The sequence below is a fragment of the Stegostoma tigrinum genome, chromosome 31 (genome assembly GCF_030684315.1).
Source record: "Stegostoma tigrinum isolate sSteTig4 chromosome 31, sSteTig4.hap1, whole genome shotgun sequence".
NCBI classification, from domain to species: domain Eukaryota; kingdom Metazoa; phylum Chordata; class Chondrichthyes; order Orectolobiformes; family Stegostomatidae; genus Stegostoma; species Stegostoma tigrinum.
The window spans coordinates 2839091-2858744 of record NC_081384.1 but is presented as its reverse complement, the minus strand read 5'-3'; the positions used below and the strand labels follow the sequence as shown (position 1 = coordinate 2858744).

Genomic DNA, 19654 nt, shown 5'->3' with positions numbered 1-19654 from the left:
TGTCAACAAAGTTAGAGCTCATGAAATAAAAGCGACAGTGATAACTCGATATGAAGTTGTTTCGGTGACCAGTTCAGTCTGTGGGAGGAGGCTCTGCAGGAGCCAGAATGAAGACCACTGTTTCTTTTGGAATATATTAATGATCTAGATTTGGCTGCATATGGTATTATTTCAAGTTTCAAATACTAAAAGCTTGGGAGTATTGTGAATTGTGAGGAGGGTAGTGATTATTTCAAGAGAACATACAGGCTGGAGACATAGAACATAGAACATTACAGCACAGTACAGGCCCTTTGGCCCTCGATGTTGTGTCGACCTGACGTACCGATCTCAAGCCCATCTAACCTACACTATTCCATGTACGTCCATATGCTTGTCTAATGACGACTTAAATGTACCTAAAGTTGGCGAATCTACTACCGTTGCAGGCAAAGCGTTCCATTCCCTTACTACTCTCTGAGTAAAGAAACTACCTCTGACATCTGTCCTATATCTTTCACCCCTCAATTTAAAGCTATGCCCCCTCGTGCTCGCCGTCACCATCCTAGGAAAAAGGCTCTCCCTATCCACCCTATCTAACCCTCTGATTTTTTTTCTATATAGATGAATGAATTCCAAAGGAGAGAAGTGTGAAGTGATTACATTATGATAGAAAGAATGGAAGGAGATGATTGATACTGGGCTCCATCTTTCAGACAAGATGAAAATTACAGGGGGTGCAGTAATTATTTAGGAAAATAATTACTGAAATAATTATGCAGATAGTTTGGAGAAGCTGAGGCCATTCTCCTTAAAGAGGAGAAAGTTGAGAAGAGGTTCGATCAAGGTGTTCAAACCGATGAAGATTCTAGAGACAGAATTGGCAGAATGGTCGAGAACCAAAGGACACTGAGATGAGATGAATGACAAGGGCATCAATGGCATCATGAGGGAAAATTTATTTACACAGTCAGTGGTTTACTCTCACATTCTCTTGTTTCTTTTCCATTTCTTGACCATCTTTTGTTGAAATCTAAATTCTTTTCCAACTTCAGGCTTACCACTCATTTTGGTAGTGTTATAGGGCCCTTCCTTTAATTTTATACAATTTTCTTTTGTCCTTTGAGCTACATTTTGTCAACTTTTCTGCTGCGGTTTTGGTTTATTCTTTAAGAAAATGTGTGTCAGTTTGATGCAGTGGGGTTCTGGGGAGGAAGAGAATTGTCCAGTTTGTTACAGAATCTGGATCATCCCAAGGGACATGGAGGCAGAATGGAGCTGTGATTGCAGCTGGGAACACTTCAAAAGTTTCAATGAAACTCAAAGGATGGTGAATCTGCCCAGAATCAGCAGGGACCCAATACCTCTGAATCACAGAAAAGCAGCAACAATGAAACACAACATGGGTTAAACAGGAATTACTCACGTTTGAGATTGCTTCCTGTGCTGGCTCATCATTCAGCAGCTTGGCTTTGCTCAATGCCTGTTCGAAGAATGTCACTGCCGTCTGAAGTTTGCTTTGTTTAACTAGAAGAATTTTTTAAAAAATGAAGGCTTATGGATGGTGTGAATTTGCTCTCTGTTATTTCCTCCTGGTGCCCTGGGATGAAGCAAGTGTCCCTCCTCTCTGTCTACTGCGAGTCAGAACATCATCACCAAGTGCAACATGAGACAAGCGCATTAGAATTTTTCCTTTAAAATTCCCGTTCCTCCATAGGGAAGCTCTTGGATTCAACTCTACTGACATTGCATAGCTGAGAGCTGGAAGCTCCAACAGGTCAATTTCAATTTTATAGATGCGCAAGGAGTTTGCGTGGGTTAAAAGGATCACTGTTCAAAGGGACACCAACTCCAACCAGCTGTCACATTTGGTCATTCTGGACAGTTATTATATCTAACACAAAACCTTGGCAGTGACCAATTATACAAGATAATCTTGGATAGTGGGCCTGAGGTGATCAATTGACCAAGGTTGTAGACATGCTTGCTGAGCCAGCGTGTACAATTGCAGATGTTTCATCACGCTGCTCGGTAACATCATCAGCGCGCCTCCGGTGAAGCATTGCTGTTCGCTGTTCTGTCCCACTGGTTATTTATATGCCTCAGTTTGTCGGGATGTTTGGTAACGCTTCTGGTTCTGTTTCTCAGTGGCTTGTACACAGGGTCTAATTCAATGTGTTTGTTGATGGGGTTCTAGTTGGAATACTGGGCCTCCAGGAATTCCCTGGCATGTCTCTGTTTGACTTGTGCAATTATGGATGTGTTGTCCCAGTCGAATTCGTGAACCTCTTTGTCCATGTGTACGAGACAAGTGAGAATTGGTCTCTTGGTGGTTCGTTGGTGTTGGTGTATCCATATTGTCAGTCTTCTTCCAGTCTGGTCTACGTAATGTTTCTCACAGTCCTTGTATGGTATTTTGTATATACTGGTTTTGCTGTTTCTGAGTATGGGATCCTTTATGTTCGTCATTAGCTATTGTAGGGTGGTTGTTGATTTGTGGGCTACCCTGATAACTAGGGGTCTGAGTAGTCTTGTGGTCTTTTCTGAAATGTCTCTAATGTATGGTCAGGTGACTAGTGAGTCTGGTCGTGTTGTGTCTTCCAGCTGTGGTCTGTCTCAGAGGTAATGGAAGATTGTGCTTTTCGGGTACTCATCCCTTTTGAAGACACCTTTTGGTGTTCCTATTGATTGTCCCAATACTTAGCAAATTCCTGGAGGTTTGGTATTCCAACTGGAACTCCATCAACAAACGTATTGAATTAGACCCAGTGTACAAATGACTGAGAAACAGAGCCAGAAGTGGTACCAAACATCCCAACAAATCGACGCATATAAATAACAAGCAGGACAGAACACCGACGCTTCACCGGAGGCACAGTGATGATGTTACCTAGCGGGGTGACAAAATATTTGCAATCAAACCCACCAGCTCAGCGAGCATGTCTACAATGTCATCCACAACCCAAGCTATAAATCTTTTTAAAAACTTTAGATCAATGAACTCTTGTATCTTATTTCCCGCCAGAAATAATGTTAACTTCAACATACACTCTTCAGTGCTTTGACAGACAAATACAGTTCAGACAGAACAGTATAGCACGCCTCAAGCAGTGACTTTTCCATTCTGCATGTGTGAACTCAGCTAGTTTCTGTTAGAAAGATATTCAAACCAGAAACCTAAGACCAAGCTCCCTTAGCATTCTGCAGCATCCCAAATTTAAACATGGGATTTATAAATTTGTCACACAAATGTGTTGGAAGATTATTTTGTTTGCAATAGCATTGCTCATTTTTAGTACAAAATTATGGAAAGTTACAACCAAAGAAATTTGAAGCTACAAATATGGCCAAACTGGATGAATATGGGAGGATATGTCGTAAGTTTGGTTTTGGGAAAGACTTTGCACAATGTTCCATCTTACGTTCAGCCTGCGCCACAAGCACATTGGCGTTCATTTTCCACTCCTCATCTCCCGTCTTTTGTGCCGATGCCAAAGCCTTTAGACCATAATCTCGAGCTTCCACATTATTGCCGAGTTCCAGGTGACATCGTCCAATCTCATGGAACAGCCAAGTACGTTCAAGGTGGGTTTTCGTTAGAGGCTCCTTCTCCGTCCAGCTGTGAAAATCCCAAATAAAATGGTGCAGTTTCCCAAAAGCAGGAATTTTTAGAAGCATAATTTTTCTTTCATAAAATTAGCATTTTGTGAAATGAACAATAGACAGTGACTCAGTTAATGCTGCCTAGACTGGCATGGAGTCATACAGAAACCACCCAGAATGGCACGACATGTGTTGGAACCAGCAGACTGTGGTAGTCAGCTACAGACACTAGGAACTGGAACACTTTCCTCATCGGCTCTGATTCTACATTTGAATATATGCACAAGGATTGGCCATTTGACCTTTTGAGACTGCTCCACTGTTCAATAAAATCATGGTTGATTCAATTACACCACATTCCCACATGCTCCTGATAACCTTTCAACCCCTCACATAACAAGAATCTATCTCCCTTGGATTGACAAATATTCAAAGACCTTGCTCCTACTGCCTCAACAGGAAGAGAGGTTCAAAGGCCTCCTCAGAGAATTTTTTTGCCAATTTTCTTAAATGGGCCACACCTAAGTTTTCAACAGTGACCCCAGGTTCTCAATTCTTTTATACAAGGAACTATCCTTTCCTCATTTACCTCTAAGGATCTTATATGTTTCAGTTAAGTCACTACTGTTATGGACCAGACCAAACCCCCTTTAAATATATCAAGTAGATAGTCGAGATCCCAATCTTTATCTTATTTAAAGACAAGTGTAAGGTGCTGTGTTCTAGATACAATTCGATTGGTCACACTACTCAATGTTAAACATATTTTATTCTTTCCCTACAGGAATAATATAAACAAAAGTAAAAAAAAGAGTTGGTATAATTTTAACTCTATTGGAAAACTTAACACAAGATTAGGTTATTTAACTACTAAACAGCAACTGTTCCAATATAGTAATATTCCATAAACACACACAAGAACATAAGAACTAGGAGCAGGAGTAGGACATCTGGCCCCTCGAACCTCCCACGCCATTCAATAAGATCCAGACTTATCTTTTTGAGACTCAGCTCCACTAACCCGCCCACTCACCATAACCCTTAATTCCTTTACTGTTCAAAAATGTATCTAGCCTTGCCTTAAAAACATTCAGTGAGGTAGCTTCAACCACTTCACTGGGCAGGGAATTCCACAGATTCACAACCCTTTTGGTGAAGAAGTTCCTCCTGACCTCAGTCCTACATCTGCTTCCTTTTATTTTGAGGCTATGTCCCCTAGTCCTAGTTTCACCTGCTAGTGGAAACAACTTCCCTGTCATCCTTCCTATCTGTTCCCTTCATAATCTTATATGTTTCTTGTAAGATCTCCCCTCAAATATGTAGACCCTTGACGAAGGCAAATTCAGTACAATAGATTGTCTCACAAGCTTTGTATCTCCAATCCAAGAGGAAAAAACCTCAAGAGAAAACTCTAGCAGAGAAAAAGAACTCAAGCATTTTGCTGTAGCAGTGGGGGAAAGAATATAAGCATGGACTATTTTCTAAATGGTGAGAAAATTCAGAAAGCCAAAGTACAAAAGGATCTGGGAGTGTTGGTCCAGGATTCTCTAAAGGTTAACTTGCAGGTTCAGTCCGTGACTAAGAAAGCAAATGTAATGTTGTCACTTATCTCAAGAGGGTTGGAATATAAAAGCAGCGATGTGCTTTTGAGACTTTATAAAGCTCTAGTTAGGCCCCATTTAGAATACTGTGTCCAATTTTGCGCCCCACACCTCAGGAAGGACATACTGGCACTGGAGCATGTCCAGCGGAGATTCACACTGATGATCCCTGGGATGGTAGGTTTAACGTCCGATGAACGGCTGAGGATCCTGGGATTGTACTCGTTAGAGCTTAGAAGGTTGAGGGGAGATCTAATAGAAACTTACAAGATAATGTATGGCTTAGAAAGGGTGGACGCTGGGAAGCTGTTTCTGTTAGGCCGGGAGACTAGGACCCGTGGGCACAGCCTTAGAAATAGAGGGGGTAAATTTAAAACTGAAATAAGGAGACATTTCTCCAGCCAGAGAGCAGTGGGCCTGTGGAATTCATTGCCATGGAGCGCAGTGGAGGCCGGATCGTTAAGTGTCTTCAAGGCAGAGAGTAATAATTTCTTGATCTTGCAGGGATTTAAGGGCTACAGGGAGTGTGCAGGGAAGTGAAGTTGAAATGCCCATCAGCCATGATTAAATGGCGGAGTGGACGTGATGGGCCGAATGGCCTTACTTCCACTCCTATGTCTTATGGTCCTATGGGAGACGTATATCAGCTTCAAAAGCCGAGCAACTATGGAAAATTAAACTAAAACTGTGGGAGCCTGCCTCCACGCATTCATGCTGCTTTTATTTATTGGAAACCCAAGGCCTCACAAGTTGTTTACTTTATTAAACTGGAACAGTCTGCTTCATACCACTGTTTCAACCTCACTTCATAAGAAAAACCAGGGCAAAATACACCTTTTAAAACCATACTATTGCTACCTTTCCTAATCTTCCAAACATCAGCACAAAATCCCTAACCTGTTCAACCTTTCCTCACAAAATAACCATTCCAGGTATTAGCCTGGTAAACCTTCTCAGAATTGCTTCCAATGCATTTACATTCTACTTTTAATATGGAAACCAATATTGTTCACAATTCTTCAGATGTGGTCTCACCAGAGCCCTGTATAATTGAAGCATAACTTTCCTACTTTTGTATGCAATTTGCCTCGCAATAAATGTTACATTTTATGAATTTTCCTAAGTACCTAGCTCTCTCTCTGTCTTGAGTTTAGATGATATGTGTTTGCAGGTTCATCAGTTATCACATCCAAGCCTCATCCTGCCCTGTCTGATGGTCCACACAGACAGATGCTTTTAGGACAGAGTTATTGGGTGATGGAATCCCGACTGATTTTGCCTTTTTGTAGCCTGAAGTGCTGAGGCCAATTACAGTAATGTTTCTACCAATCAGCTGAGATCAGTCCACGGAGCATAGTGCTGGCATTTTCCAGTCACTATGTTTAAGTGCTGCACAAAACCATAGACCAATGTTCTGGCACAATGGTTAATCTACTGAAGCACACAATCTCAACAGCAAGATGCCTCTTGCATGTAGAAGGTTAAGGAGTGATCTGATCAAAGTCTTCAGGATACCAACAGGACAAGACAGAGTGGATAAAGGTAACCATTTCCTCTGGTTGGGAATTCTAGAATTAGGAGCATAGCCTGTGAATTAGGGCCAGACTATTCAGGAGAGATATGAGGAAACATTTCTACCCACAAAAGGTGATAGATGTTAAGAACTCTCTTCTGTTAATGGCAGTGGATACTGTATCACTTGTTAATTTTAAAACTGAGACAAATAATTTTTTGTTAAACAAAAAACATTAAGGGATACGAGCAAAAGGCAGGCATATGGAGTGAGGTTACAGATCAGCCATGGCAAAGCAGTTTGAGGGGCTGAATGGTCCATCTCTGTTTCTATGTTCTGACGATAACATTAAGCAAGACCTTATCAAAAAGACTTGAATCCCATAGATATCAGAATTCTATTTTTTATTCATTCATTGGATAGTGCATGTTGCTGGCTGAGCAAATATTTATTGCCAGTCAGCAATTAAGCATCAACCACCTTGTTGGTGTCACATGTTGACCAGTCTAGGTAAGGAAGACAGATTTCCTTCCATAAAAGGCATTAGTAGATTGCCATTAGACTAGTCTTTGAATTAAAGTTTCACCATCTGTCGCGGTGGGATTTGAACCGCATCCTCAGAGCATTAGACTGTGTCACTGGATTACTAGCTCAATGACACCACCACAAATACCCCAATACATAAAACAGAGGACAATTGGATCCTCAAGCCCATTTAATAAGATCTTACCTGGCCGGAATCTTAATTTCATGGGCCCTTCTTTGGTCTTGAAACACAACACTGTCTCACAAAAATCTATCAATCTCCATTCTGAAATTTCTGACTGACCACCAAACCCCATCTCAAACAAACTGCCTTTTAATCTCAAAGGGAAAGAGTTCCAGATTTCACCTCCTTTTTGTATGAAGAACTGCTTAATGACAACGCCCCTGAATATCCTGGTTGTAATTTTAATGTTTTATCCCTTTTTCTGGATATCCCCTCTTCCACTACCAGAGGAGACAGTTTCCCACTACCCCACACTATTACCTCCTTTCATCATTTATATTAACTCAATTAGAAGTCCCCTCAATCTTCCAAATTCAAGGCAATACCAACCTAATCAATGCAACCTCACAATCCAAGACCCAGGATCATTCTGCTCCGTCTCATAGGCCAGTACCTTCTTAAGATGTAGTACGTAAAACTGAAGAAGGGATGAATAGGGGTGTCTACAGAGTTTCATAGAACTGAAACCAAATTCCATCCTCACCAACACATGGACAAGGAACAAGAGAAGGCCACTCCACCATTCAATAAGATCATAGTTCATTTGATTTTAAGGTCAACACTACATTGTTACAATCCCTTGATAATCTTTCACCTCTCAGTCATCAAGAATCTGTCTTGCTCTGCCTTAAAAATATTTAAAGATTCTGCATCACTGCCTTTGAGGAAGGAAATTTCAAAGAATTTTCTCTGAGAGAAAAAGATGTTTCCTCATATCTGTTTATCCATCTCTGTTTGATTTGCAATCCACTGCCCTTGAGAGAGAGGCCAACAATCTTAAATTATCTCTTGTACTCGACAACAGTTTTTTAGTGTACTCCATACTTGAACCCTGAAATCTCTTTACTCCTCTATTATTCCTGTTTTTTATTTACCATTTAGAGAATAGTTTGCTCTTTCCTGACATCCAAAAACAGATGGGACTGCATTTCCTACATGCAGCTGCTTCATTGTTTTTCTCTCTCATGTCATCTTTCAATATTGCTTTCCAATCTCTGCTTCCAGCTTCACTAATTACCACGATACTGAACTTGGGGTTATCAATTAGTTCAGTTGGTTGGATGGCTGACCAGTGACACAGAGCGACACCCTCATTGTGGTTTCAATTCCCATTGGCTGACGTTACAATGAAAGATTCTCCTTCTCAACCTCTTCCCTCACCCGAGGTATGGTGACCCTTAGGTTAAACTGCCACTAATCATCTCACTAATGCAAAAGCAGGACTACCGTCAGTTCACCTTTTAATGTGGAATCATCTAGAATAAAAGGGAAGAGGCTCTGTTTAGATCCCTGCATTTTACCATTTAATGTTGGATGATTGGATGCTTCCCAAGCATTTTCCTACTATGACACCAAATCAATGCTTGAAAATTTTCACAATCCCTTGGTGAGAACTGGCTAAGACAGCCATGAGAGAAAGGTCTAGCAGGACAGTTACTATTCATAGCAAATATCACAAAACCCTAAAATTTAAATTTGTGACCCCATTTGGAATCCCAAACTCCATTTTGGGGAGCCCTGAACTTGAGAGTGAGAAATCACTCATTGATACTCTACTTCATCACATCAGAAGGAGGTCGCAGCAATTGGCTATCCGTATGCAGGTACCAAACCACACAATGGAATTCCAGAAATGACTGTGTCAAGTGAGGAATCAATGTTGGATTCAGTGCTTTATCCAAAAATGCCAAGCTGGAGATTTGGTGTCACATCTGTATGTTGCACTCCTGATAGAGCAGCACCTCTGTCACACTCCCTTAAACCCAATTCAGGCGGGTAGGATACTTACACAGGGGGTCTCTGCTCCTCCACCTTCACCAGGTTATAGGAGGGACTTGTACCAGGACGAGCTGTCACTTAGTAGTTTACCCCAGTACATGATCATCTTCCCATTCAAAACACCTTCAGAATTTGGAACCCGACAGATTGCTCACTGTTTGATGGGGTTTCAGGTTAATCCTTGTTGGCATCTCAACATCATGCCTCATACTTACGCCTCCACAGCCTTTGAAAATTCACCAATCCTTGCATACACTCTGCCGATGTTGTCCAGGGCTCTTGATTTTGCTTCCAAGTTGTCACTGTTTGTAATTATAAAAACAATGATGAGGAGGGACTTCTCTGTAATATTGTTTTTAATACTGTTTTTAAACATGCTAATTCGGTCCAATTCTGATGCTCTGTTTGGAATCAGGCAGGTACTTTCAGTCTTTCGGTCAATCCTGCTCTCAATACCGAGGCCGGGAACCTTTGGTTTTCCGTCTGCCTTTGACGTACGCTCAGCTGCCATCCTGGCAGTACAGTGCCACAAGACATACCGAGCAGTGTCACTGGCAGCATTTACACAATTCCTTAACATCATAAAATCTCTCAACGTGCTTCACCAGCACTTCATCAGAAAACGTTTATCACTGAGACACACATCCTGGGACAGGAGATCACAGGGTTGGACACAGAGACACATTCAGAAAGGGATTCAGATCTGCTGAAGGCCTGGCTGCCAATGATAGAGCGATCAAAATCAGGGATGTTTAAAAAGCCAGGACTGGAGATCACAAAGGATTGGAGAGGCAAAGCCATTGAGGGATTTGAAAACAGTATCCACTTTATCCGTTTATTCCTTGCTAAAAGAAGCCCTTTATTTGTTCTTATTACCCAAGACATCAGTTCCCCTCTCCCAGCTCCATCAACTGAGCAGCCTTTTTTGTCTGAGTCTAGACTGTGAGTCTCAACCTGTCCTTCTAACTGAATACTTTCTGGCAGGGATCACAATGGTAATGAAGAGGCCTGATTTTACCTCCCCGTCTCCTCCCTCTTCTTCCCAATTCCTCAGAAAATGCCCGGCAGTGGCTGCACCTTCTCCAACAAGATCAGATAAGTTGTGAGAAAGCCTCGGACCTGTGCTGGGGACACTATTTCTCTACTGTTATTGCGGAAAGCTGAAACCAGCTCCAGTGATGGTGCTTCAAAGTTGGTGTTAATTGTGCATTAACTGGGTGTTTAGTTGTATTCAGGAGGATAGCTTTGACTAAAGAGACTCTTGTGCTCCTATTCAGACTTAGAAACTTTGCTTGTTGGGTTAGGGGCCACATGTTAGCAATACGTGTCTCTGTAAATAGAATGCCATGAGTTTAAGTAGCATCCACTTCTATCCGTCATTGTTTGGCTATCTAGACTGGGATGGTTTGGGGGCAGCAACAAGCAGCGGACTGTACTCACAATTTCTTGGCAATTTGCAGGTCTTTCTGATGACTTGTCAGAGCGTCCTCAAATTCTCCCAGCTCAACCTGGGCGAGTCCAATGGTGTTGTACAGGTTGCCCAGAAATTCGGCCTTGTTAGGAACCTCTCTCTGTGACCACTCCTTCACAATTTGCACCAACTCCATGGCCTTAGTTTTACATTCCTGAGGATAGCCATCAGCCAACACTGAGCAAACACAAGACAGAAATGACAGGTGACACATCAATCATTCCACATGAATCCTTCTCTCCCTCTGACACACCTCTCCCCTACTTCTCTCTCGTTGACTAATGCACTCAGATTTCATGCAAAGTAGATATTGATACCTCATCCAAACTTGCTGTGCGAGCTCAAATGGCTATACCAGCCTCATGCAACAGCCTCACGCGTTAGCTTTCCAGCAATAATCACCAGCTTTTGGTCACAAGCAACAATGTCTCATTATCCCTCTTGACTCAGCACTGACTATGGGTCAACCCTGGGACTTGGTGGTTCATATGATTTAGAACACAGATAAGTGATACCTGTCCTGGGAGTGTTTGATGGGGACAGTGTACAGGAAGTTTTACACTGTATCTAACCCCATGCTATTCCTGTCCTGCGAGTGTTTGAGAGGGACAGTGTAGAGGGAGTTTTATTCTGTATCTAACCCCATGCTGTCCCTGTCCCTGTAAGTGTTTAATGGGAACAGTGTAGAGGAAGCTTTACTCTGTACCTAACCCTGTGCTGTCCCTGTCCTGGGAATGTTTAATGGAGACACTGTAGAGGAAACTTACTCTGTATCTAACCCCATGCTGTCCCTGTCCTGGAAGTGTTTGATGCAGACAGTGTAGGGGAAGCTTTACTCTGTATCTAACCCTGTGCTGTCCCTGTCCTAACAGTTTGCTGGAGAGTGAGAGTAATGTATCTGACTACATTATATGTTACTCAGGTGCCTGTAGTGGGAGATTCATTCTAGTGAAATTTCCTACTGCAACAGTGAAGGATCTTTTTGAGGAGTTGTCATTCTCACATACACATGTCAATCTCCTCCATGCGCTGGAGGATGAAAGTCGTTTGCTCTGTCTCAGCTTGCTTCCTCTGGGTTTTCCAGCTTTGTGCCTTTATTCGCTGTTCACGGTCTCGGGCAAAGATTGGTTTCTGCTGCCTCCAGAACTCGGTGCGTGAGTCCAGGAATGTGATCCCATTCATGATCAGTTCCTGGATGGTGCCCCCACTCTCTGTACTGGTTTTCATCAGTTCTGATTCCACAGTGGAAAAGAAGAATGGGGAACATTTTGTCTGTAAATCTCGCAATAAAGAAAATGCATCAACATTTCTTACAATAATCCCAAACTGCCCCCTTCTCAAGCCTTCACTGCCAAACTCTCTTTACGTCTCCTGGAATGCCTCTGTTGGATGGGCAGCGCCAGCTCATATTGCTTTCTGAGCTGATGCTAACCATATAGATTGCTGCCATCATCTTTTCTAAGTGTCAGAAACTGCAGAGTCTGCTTGGTGTAGTGTGGGACAGGGACAAACTACTACCCAGTCTCGCTAGAAGAGGCTTTTGTAATTAACAAGATATCGTTTGTTAGCAACCACTTACAGTTTAATAGCATGCTGGATGCTGGGAATCAGAAGCTAACCTGGAAAATGTTGGAAAACACTCAGCAAGTTTGGCTGAATGTCACAGGACAGTTCTGAAGAAGTGTCATACTGGGTTTGATGATTTAACTCTCTCGACAGGTGGTGCCTGCCCTGCTGAGTTTCTCCAGCATTCTCCGAGATTCAAGGAGGGACTGGCTGTTGGATCTCACTCTAAACTGCTCTACCTACAAGTCCATTAGACATCACCAGGGTGGGCAGTGTTTATGGTACTCCCCAGGATTAACCCTTCCAGACCCATATGCAACAAAACCATCAGATAAGTCTCAGGAGGACTGATCTCCACATGTCCCACTTTGCACCTATTATTCCCTTTCTCCCTCAGCTCTGGGGTACTGAGGTCAATTGTCCGATGTGTGATCAGGTAACAGCAGAGTTGGCTGCAAGCTGGGGCGTTCCTGAATCAGGCGGCCCTGAATCAAGGGAGGCATTTTTATGATTATTTTTAAATGATTGTTTTGATGGGCAGCCTTTCTGCTGGGCAAGCAGAACAGGAAGGTGGTCAGCCGTCAATCTAACCCTCCCCTTCCAAAAGTAGCTGCTATACTGAGTGATCAGTGCTGGGGGCAATGGGCGAGGGGCTCCTTTAATAGCTTCTCAGTCTGTGCGGGGAAGTATTGGACCCTCTCTCTGAGCCTCCTCTTCCCGACAGCCACTTGCATCACTAACAGTGACGTTCAGGGCAATTGATGAGCTTTCCAGCCTGCTCCTCAAAGAACCTCTTAATGCTCAATAGAACATTTAAAATTGTGAAAGGTTTGTTGTTTTAGAAAGACTGGAGCTCTCACTGGTGGTGCATGCCTGCCCTGGAGCAATTTGCATTTATGTAGCACCTTTCACAACCTCAGGACATTTCAAAGGGCTTTATTGTCGGCAAAGCACTCCTGGCAGTGCAGTCATTCCTGTAGTGTAGGAAGCATGCCAGCCAATCAGTGCAGAGCAAAATCCCATCGATTGTGATGAAGTTATAACAAGTTAATTGGTTTTAGGTGGTGATTGAGGAATAAACGTTGGCTGGAACACTGAGAATGTACCTGTTCTGTTACAGACTATAGATGGGTGATGATCCACCAGAGGACGCAAACTGAGCCTTGAATTGGTATCTCAATGAAAGTCAGCATCTCTGACAGTGCAGGCCTCCCTCCTCGGAAGAGAGAAGTTATTCTCTTTGGCGGATGATGATCATTATGGAAGTCTCGCTTTAAATACCAGAGAGAGAAGGGAAGAGGGAGTGAGTGTATCCCGAGAGACCTCCAGAGTCTGGGACCTGGGTGAGGCTGGAAGGGGTCCCAGACATAGAGAGGGGTGAGAATGGTTGATGCTGGAGCCTAATGGCTGGATGGTAAGGAGTGGATGACATGGGGTGGTGAAGGCTGGGGGCTGTTGTGGAAGCTACGCTGCTGTCTACCACAAAGAGTAGAAGATCTTCCAGTTTAATTCGAGGCTGCATTGAGTTGGTGGATTAGACTTTCATAAGTTGTGGCAATATGACAATCAACCTAATTACATATAAAGGCTAAGCCTGGGCTCCAGCTCCTGGGCCCCACTTCTGCTGCTACATCTTAAGGTCTTAAAGTCACTTTAGAGTTTTCACACAAGCGAGCAGTTTGCGCAGTGAGCAACTGAACGGATTACTTCCTCACTAATGAAATTATACAGCAAGCGGATATTTACCCTTGTCCAGGAGCAGATTCTCCAAGTACTCCTTGTCTCCATACAGCTCTCCCAGAAGAACTCGGACAGTTTTGTTGGTTTTCGGCTCATCCTGATCTGTTTTCATACTCTGCTGCTTCAGGTTTAATTTCTGCCTTCGCAGTTGAGATTTGGTTTGCGGTAGTGCTTTCTTGATGAGAGATAGAAAGTGTCATCAGTCCACTCTCATTGTCCTGGAGTAACAATAGAACTAAACAACAGCACAGCTTAAATCTCAGCACAACATGTGATTAATCTAAATTCAATACCATAGAATCATACAGCACAGAAACGGCCCCTGCAGTCCAACCAGTCCACATCGACCATGTTCCCAAACTGAACTAGTCCTACCTGCCTGTTCCTAGCCCTTATCCCTCCAAACCTCTCCTAGTCACGTACTTATCCGAATGTCTTTTAAACTGTATCTGCATCTATCAGTTTCTCTGGTGGTTCATTTCTCACACTAACCACTCTTCGCGTCAAAAATGTTGATCTTCATGTCCTTTTTAAATATTTCTCCTCTCACCTTAAAAATATGCCCATAGTTTTGAACTTCCCCCACCCTGGGGAAAAGACCATTGTCATTCACTTTACCTTTGCCTCTCATGATTTTATAACCCTCATCAAGGCCACCCCTCAACTTTCCATGCTACAGTGAAAAATGTTTCAGCCTTTCCAGACTATTTTTATATCTCAAACTCTCCAGTCCCAGCAACATCCTAGTAAATCTTTTCTGAACCCTCTCCAGTTTACTAACATCCTTCCCATTGCAGGGTGGCCAGAACTGCACACAGCACTCCAGAAGAGACCTCACCAACATCCTGTACATCAGTAAATTAAATATGTCTAGAATGGAAACTTTGTGTCTTTCATGGTCATCATGAAACTACTGGGTCTCCATAAAAATCCATCTGGTTCACTAATGTCATTTAGGTGCAAGAATCTGCTGTCCATACCTGGTGTGGCCTACATGGGAGCCCAGACCCACAGCAATGTGATTGACTCTTAACAGCCCTCTGAAATGACGTAGCACACCATTCAGTTGTATCAAAATTGCTGAAGAAAGCTTTACCTCACATGGACTGATTGTCACGTTCTTAAGGGTAATTAGGGATGGGCAATAAATATTGACCTGACTCTCAGTTCCAAAAATGAAATATCAATCTTACCATATCCCAAAACCAATGTCTTCCCGCATCCCTGAAACCCAACAGTGACTCCCACCCATTGCCTTGCTTCAATTAGAGAAATTATTTTTTATAATCCTTGTGAATTCTTGAGTCATTGCAGCTGTTTTGCCCATACTAAAGCTGCTCACCTCCTCTCTTCTGTAAAAGAAGGACAGGTCACCTCTAGTTTCAAGCTTCACTGAGGAAGGGCCTGTGGGAATTAAATGAATTATTAAATCACTGAATTTCCTTGTTGGGAAGTAAAATAGTCAGACAAGTGGCTCAGGGCTCTGAGTAAATCTCATTTGGTTGTCAATGTTATTTGGTTGCTGGTCCCCAGCTGCATGCAGTGCAGCCGAAACAGCACAGGACTGTCTTGTGTTACTCTATTAGACTGAAATGATGGACACCTCGGTGCACAGCGTGATCACATAGAGACTGAATCTTCAGAATGCACTGTCTGCTCTTCAGTCGCTCACTGTCTTTGTAAGATTCCCCAAGTTCCAGACCCCTTATTGATTTCCCCTGATCTAAAGAGCAGGAGGTTTCTCTTACCCTTTTCCTAACTCCCTCTATCACAGCACAACATTCTTGTCTTCAACAGCCAGTTAATGCTTCAACTACAAAAACAAAATACCGTAAATGCAGGAACGCCGAGATAAATCAGACAATGGCAAGAAAATTCGGCACATCTGTCAGCATCTGTGCAATGAGAGAGAAACTGTGGGGGTTTGGAGGGACTGTGTCGGGGTGGTGCAGCTGGGAGTCACATCAGGTCTCCTGTTGTGTTGTCCTGATCTCAGTGCAGCTTCTCAGCAGTGACCAGGTTGGTCAAGGTGAGCATCAGCTATGCTGCTGTGCAGCAGTTTGCACAATTGATCCCCTAATTGTTGTTACATGGGAAAGCTGGCAGTTTGCCAGCAACAGAATGTCCCCCCACTGCCAGCTGCATGGAGGCTAACTCCCTGAGGCAGGTGGGGTTTGGGGTGGGGGGAGGAGGCGATGTGGGAGCTGTCATGTTATGTTTCATTGTCAGTGGTCAGAACTTTATAAAGGTATATCTGCAATACTCAGAGATAGTAGGAACTGCCGATGCTGGAGTCGGAGATAACACAGTGTGGGGCTGGAGGAACACAACAGGCCAGGCAGCATCAGAGGAGCAGGAAAGCTGACGTTTCGGGTTGGGACCCTTCTTCAGAAAATTTTCAGAGAAGTCAGTTTTCTTGCTCCTCTGTTGCTGCCTGGCCTGCTGTGTTCCTCCGAGTTCACACTATGTTATGTCTGCAATATTACCAACTTAGGTTAGTGGTAAGGTTAATATCACAGCTCAAAACATGAGGGCATATGAGTCCCAAATTTCATCTTAGTGGGAGCCTCTTGAAGCATGGCATATTGGTTAAAGAATGATACAGTTTGCAAATACAGGTTAATATTAGCCGATACTGAAGTGCCTCTCACTGTAAAGTATGCATATGTGACGAGCTGACACAAATATTTGTTGAATCTTTCAATGCCGAATTACCCGTGTCTAGATATTATGCTGCGGGACTTAACATTAGCCTTGCCACATCATAAAATACCCAGCTGGAGGGAAAGCTGGCAACATGGTGGCTGTTCAGTGGAGACCATTAATGACAGGGGATTCATGCCAAAGAGAGGGAGCTGCAACTGTGAACGGCAGCCCCAACATGCAGAAACCCCCAACAACCAGTAGGGCCCTTTGCCTTCTGTCGCTGGGAAGTTACTATTTCTGAATACCTGCGTGAAACCACCTCCAGTTTGAGGATCTGTCGAGGTACTGGGCAGCCTCAGCAGCACCCAGCTCCTACAATATCATTGCTGAGGTTTCTGATTGGATTAGCACCAGGAGGAGCCCTTATCCTGCTCTGAATCAGATGGTGCACTCACAGGGGACCAATTAGGAAGCAAAACCATCAAAGCTAATACCACTTCCATTATATTTTGTTTCCATGTTCCAATATTTTCGATGGTTACTTTGAAAAATTCCTTCCCTTCACCCTTCAGGGATTTTCTTGCCCCACCATCTCCTTCCTTGTCTATACTTCCCTTTATCCCTCCCGCCACATTACCCGTGTGACTTCCAATGTGTCAGCAGCTCCACATGAAGCTTAATCCTGGCCTTGACATCAGAGAGATGGGGGGTGGGGGGGGGGGGGGGGGCAAGATGGGAACCCCAGAGGCAATTCCTCACTAAACACGCACTTACTTCCAACAGAATTGTCAATAGCCTCCCGAGCTTTCTGAATTCCCAGGCGGAAATTCCGGTCGTCTGGACGGAGTTTATGTCCTCGATGATAGAACATTAATGCAAGCTCAAATTCACCCTTAGCATAAAGGCTTTCAGCCTTTCGATAAAGGCCCTGAGAAAGCAACAAAATACAAGAATAACTAACTCCCTTTGTAGTTTTAAAGCTTGCACATCGATTTCAATAAAAATTGCACAACTTTGCAGTGCACTTGTTATTATCACAGGATTAATTCGTAAAGAAATACAAGCTTTTAATTTCTCTTGCCAGTATCCAGCAAAATACATCAATACGATGCACTGCTAGGACTATGCCAGGTCTCACTTCACTACATGCACCCCCTCAACCTACCAAAACACCCATTTCACCAAAGAGATCCCAAATTCAAGGACACCTCCATTACAATGTCCCAAAACTGACAGTACATCCCTATAAGTATATGAGCCGTTCCAGGTATTTTACTTGGTCTGGTTTGTCATTGCTGATTTAAGTTTGCACAGCGGAGATGATGGATTCACTATCTTGGACCCATAAACTAAGGCGGGAAAAACTGCTGAGTTCCTCTTCCTATCACTCCCCATTATGAAAAAGTGCAAACTTACAGAATCACAGAATTGTTACATTGCAGAAAGAGGCCATTTAGCACGCGCCTCCCTCTTCACATCGTCTGCGCATGTTCTTCCTACCAAAATGCATCACATCACACTTCTCATGAAAAGCAAGGGTGTTAATACATCACCTGGGGAACTCAATACAAATCGTCCTCCAACATGCAAATCTTCCACTGATCACTCTTCTCTATTTCCTATTACTCAGCCAGTTTTGTATCCAGGATCATTTTGTATCTACTGACCCTTTTATTCCATCTGTTTCTGACATATCTGTTGTGAGCCATTGTATCGAATGCCTTTTGAAAGTCCAAATACATCACATCAATGGCATTATCCTGACTGACTCCTTCAAGAATTCCCGCAAGTTCATGAAACAGAACTTTCCTTTAGAAGCCCATGCTGGCTCTTCATAAAGAACCCTTCATTTCCCATGTGACTGATACTTCCAACCCAAAGAATTGTTTTGCATTTCTTCATCATAAAAGCTAAACTAACTGGTCTGTAATTGGTGGGACTACCCTTATGGTTTTTGATCAAGGACATAATACCTACTATTCTCCAGCCTTCTCGTACCTGCCTGATCCTCGGGAAGACTGAAAGATTATGACTAATGCCCTGCAGCTTCCACTTTCGCATTCTTCAAAATCCTCAGACGCATCTTTTAGCACATGGAATACAGTGGATGAAGAAAGCAACTCACCACCACCTTCTCAAGGGCACCTAGGGATGGGCAAGAAATGCTGGCCAGCCAGTGATGCCCATGTCCCACAGTGGATAAAAGAAATCTGGACCCAGTGCCCTGTCAACATTAGGTCCATCAAAGTCTTCTTCCTTAATAACCTTAGAAACTTCTAGTGACAGAATTTCCTCCCCCACCCCATGCCCAGGCCAGGTAGTATCTACCTCCTTGGTAAAACCAAATGCAAAATATTCATTTAATGTTTTTTGGGGCTTCTAATTGTACCTATTCTTTTCATTATTGATATGTCCATTGAATACTTTGGCCTTCTCCTTTATGTTGACCACCAACCTCTTCTCATAATCTCTCTTCAGTTATCTTATTTGTATTTTTGTCATTCCCCCCATCCCCAAGCTTTCTGTATTTCTCTCGATTGTATTTTCTACCTGTCTCCCATGATGAAGATACATTCCTTCATTATTTAAAGCTCTATCTCCTTTGTCATCCAGTGAGCTCTGGATTTGTTTGTTCTCCATTTCTCTTTTGTGGGAACATACCTTGTCTCAAACCAGTCCCTTTCTGAAGACATCCCATTGTTCAGCTAAAGTATGTCCTGTTGACCTTTTGTTCCAGTTTACCTGATCCATTTCTGTTCCTGCTCAATCAAATCATTCTCGGAGACCAAACAAAACAATTACTGGAAATTAGTGTGTGAGTGGACTATCTTAATTACTCTTGCAGAGAGCTGGCATAGAAATGGTGGGCCAAATGGCCTCCTCTCATGCTACTCTGTGATTCTAAAATTCTATAAGGACAAAAAAATTGGTGCACTGCCAAAAGAGCAAAAACATCAAAGGGAAGGAATCCACTAAATAATTGTTAT

The 19654-nt window shown here is 43.0% G+C and overlaps 1 protein-coding gene across 22 annotated transcripts in view; it reads right to left on the bottom strand.

The window, feature by feature from the left end:
- Positions 1–19654, bottom strand: part of odad4 (outer dynein arm docking complex subunit 4) — a 100051-nt gene that overhangs the window by 77646 nt on the left and 2751 nt on the right. For 21 of the 22 annotated variants that reach the window (XM_059638757.1, XM_059638758.1, XM_059638760.1 and 18 more), the window contains exons 3-10: positions 17442–17595; positions 15364–15425; positions 14028–14196; positions 11723–11947; positions 10685–10892; positions 9460–9546; positions 3402–3598; positions 1406–1506 (exon numbers count right to left, since the gene is read on the bottom strand). In XM_059638757.1, the coding sequence (XP_059494740.1) occupies positions 1406–1506; positions 3402–3598; positions 9460–9546; positions 10685–10892; positions 11723–11947; positions 14028–14196; positions 15364–15425; positions 17442–17595 (1203 nt within the window). The remainder of the gene's footprint in view (positions 1–1405; positions 1507–3401; positions 3599–9459; positions 9547–10684; positions 10893–11722; positions 11948–14027; positions 14197–15363; positions 15426–17441; positions 17596–19654) is intronic. The other variant, XM_048560897.2, reaches the window with a different exon arrangement.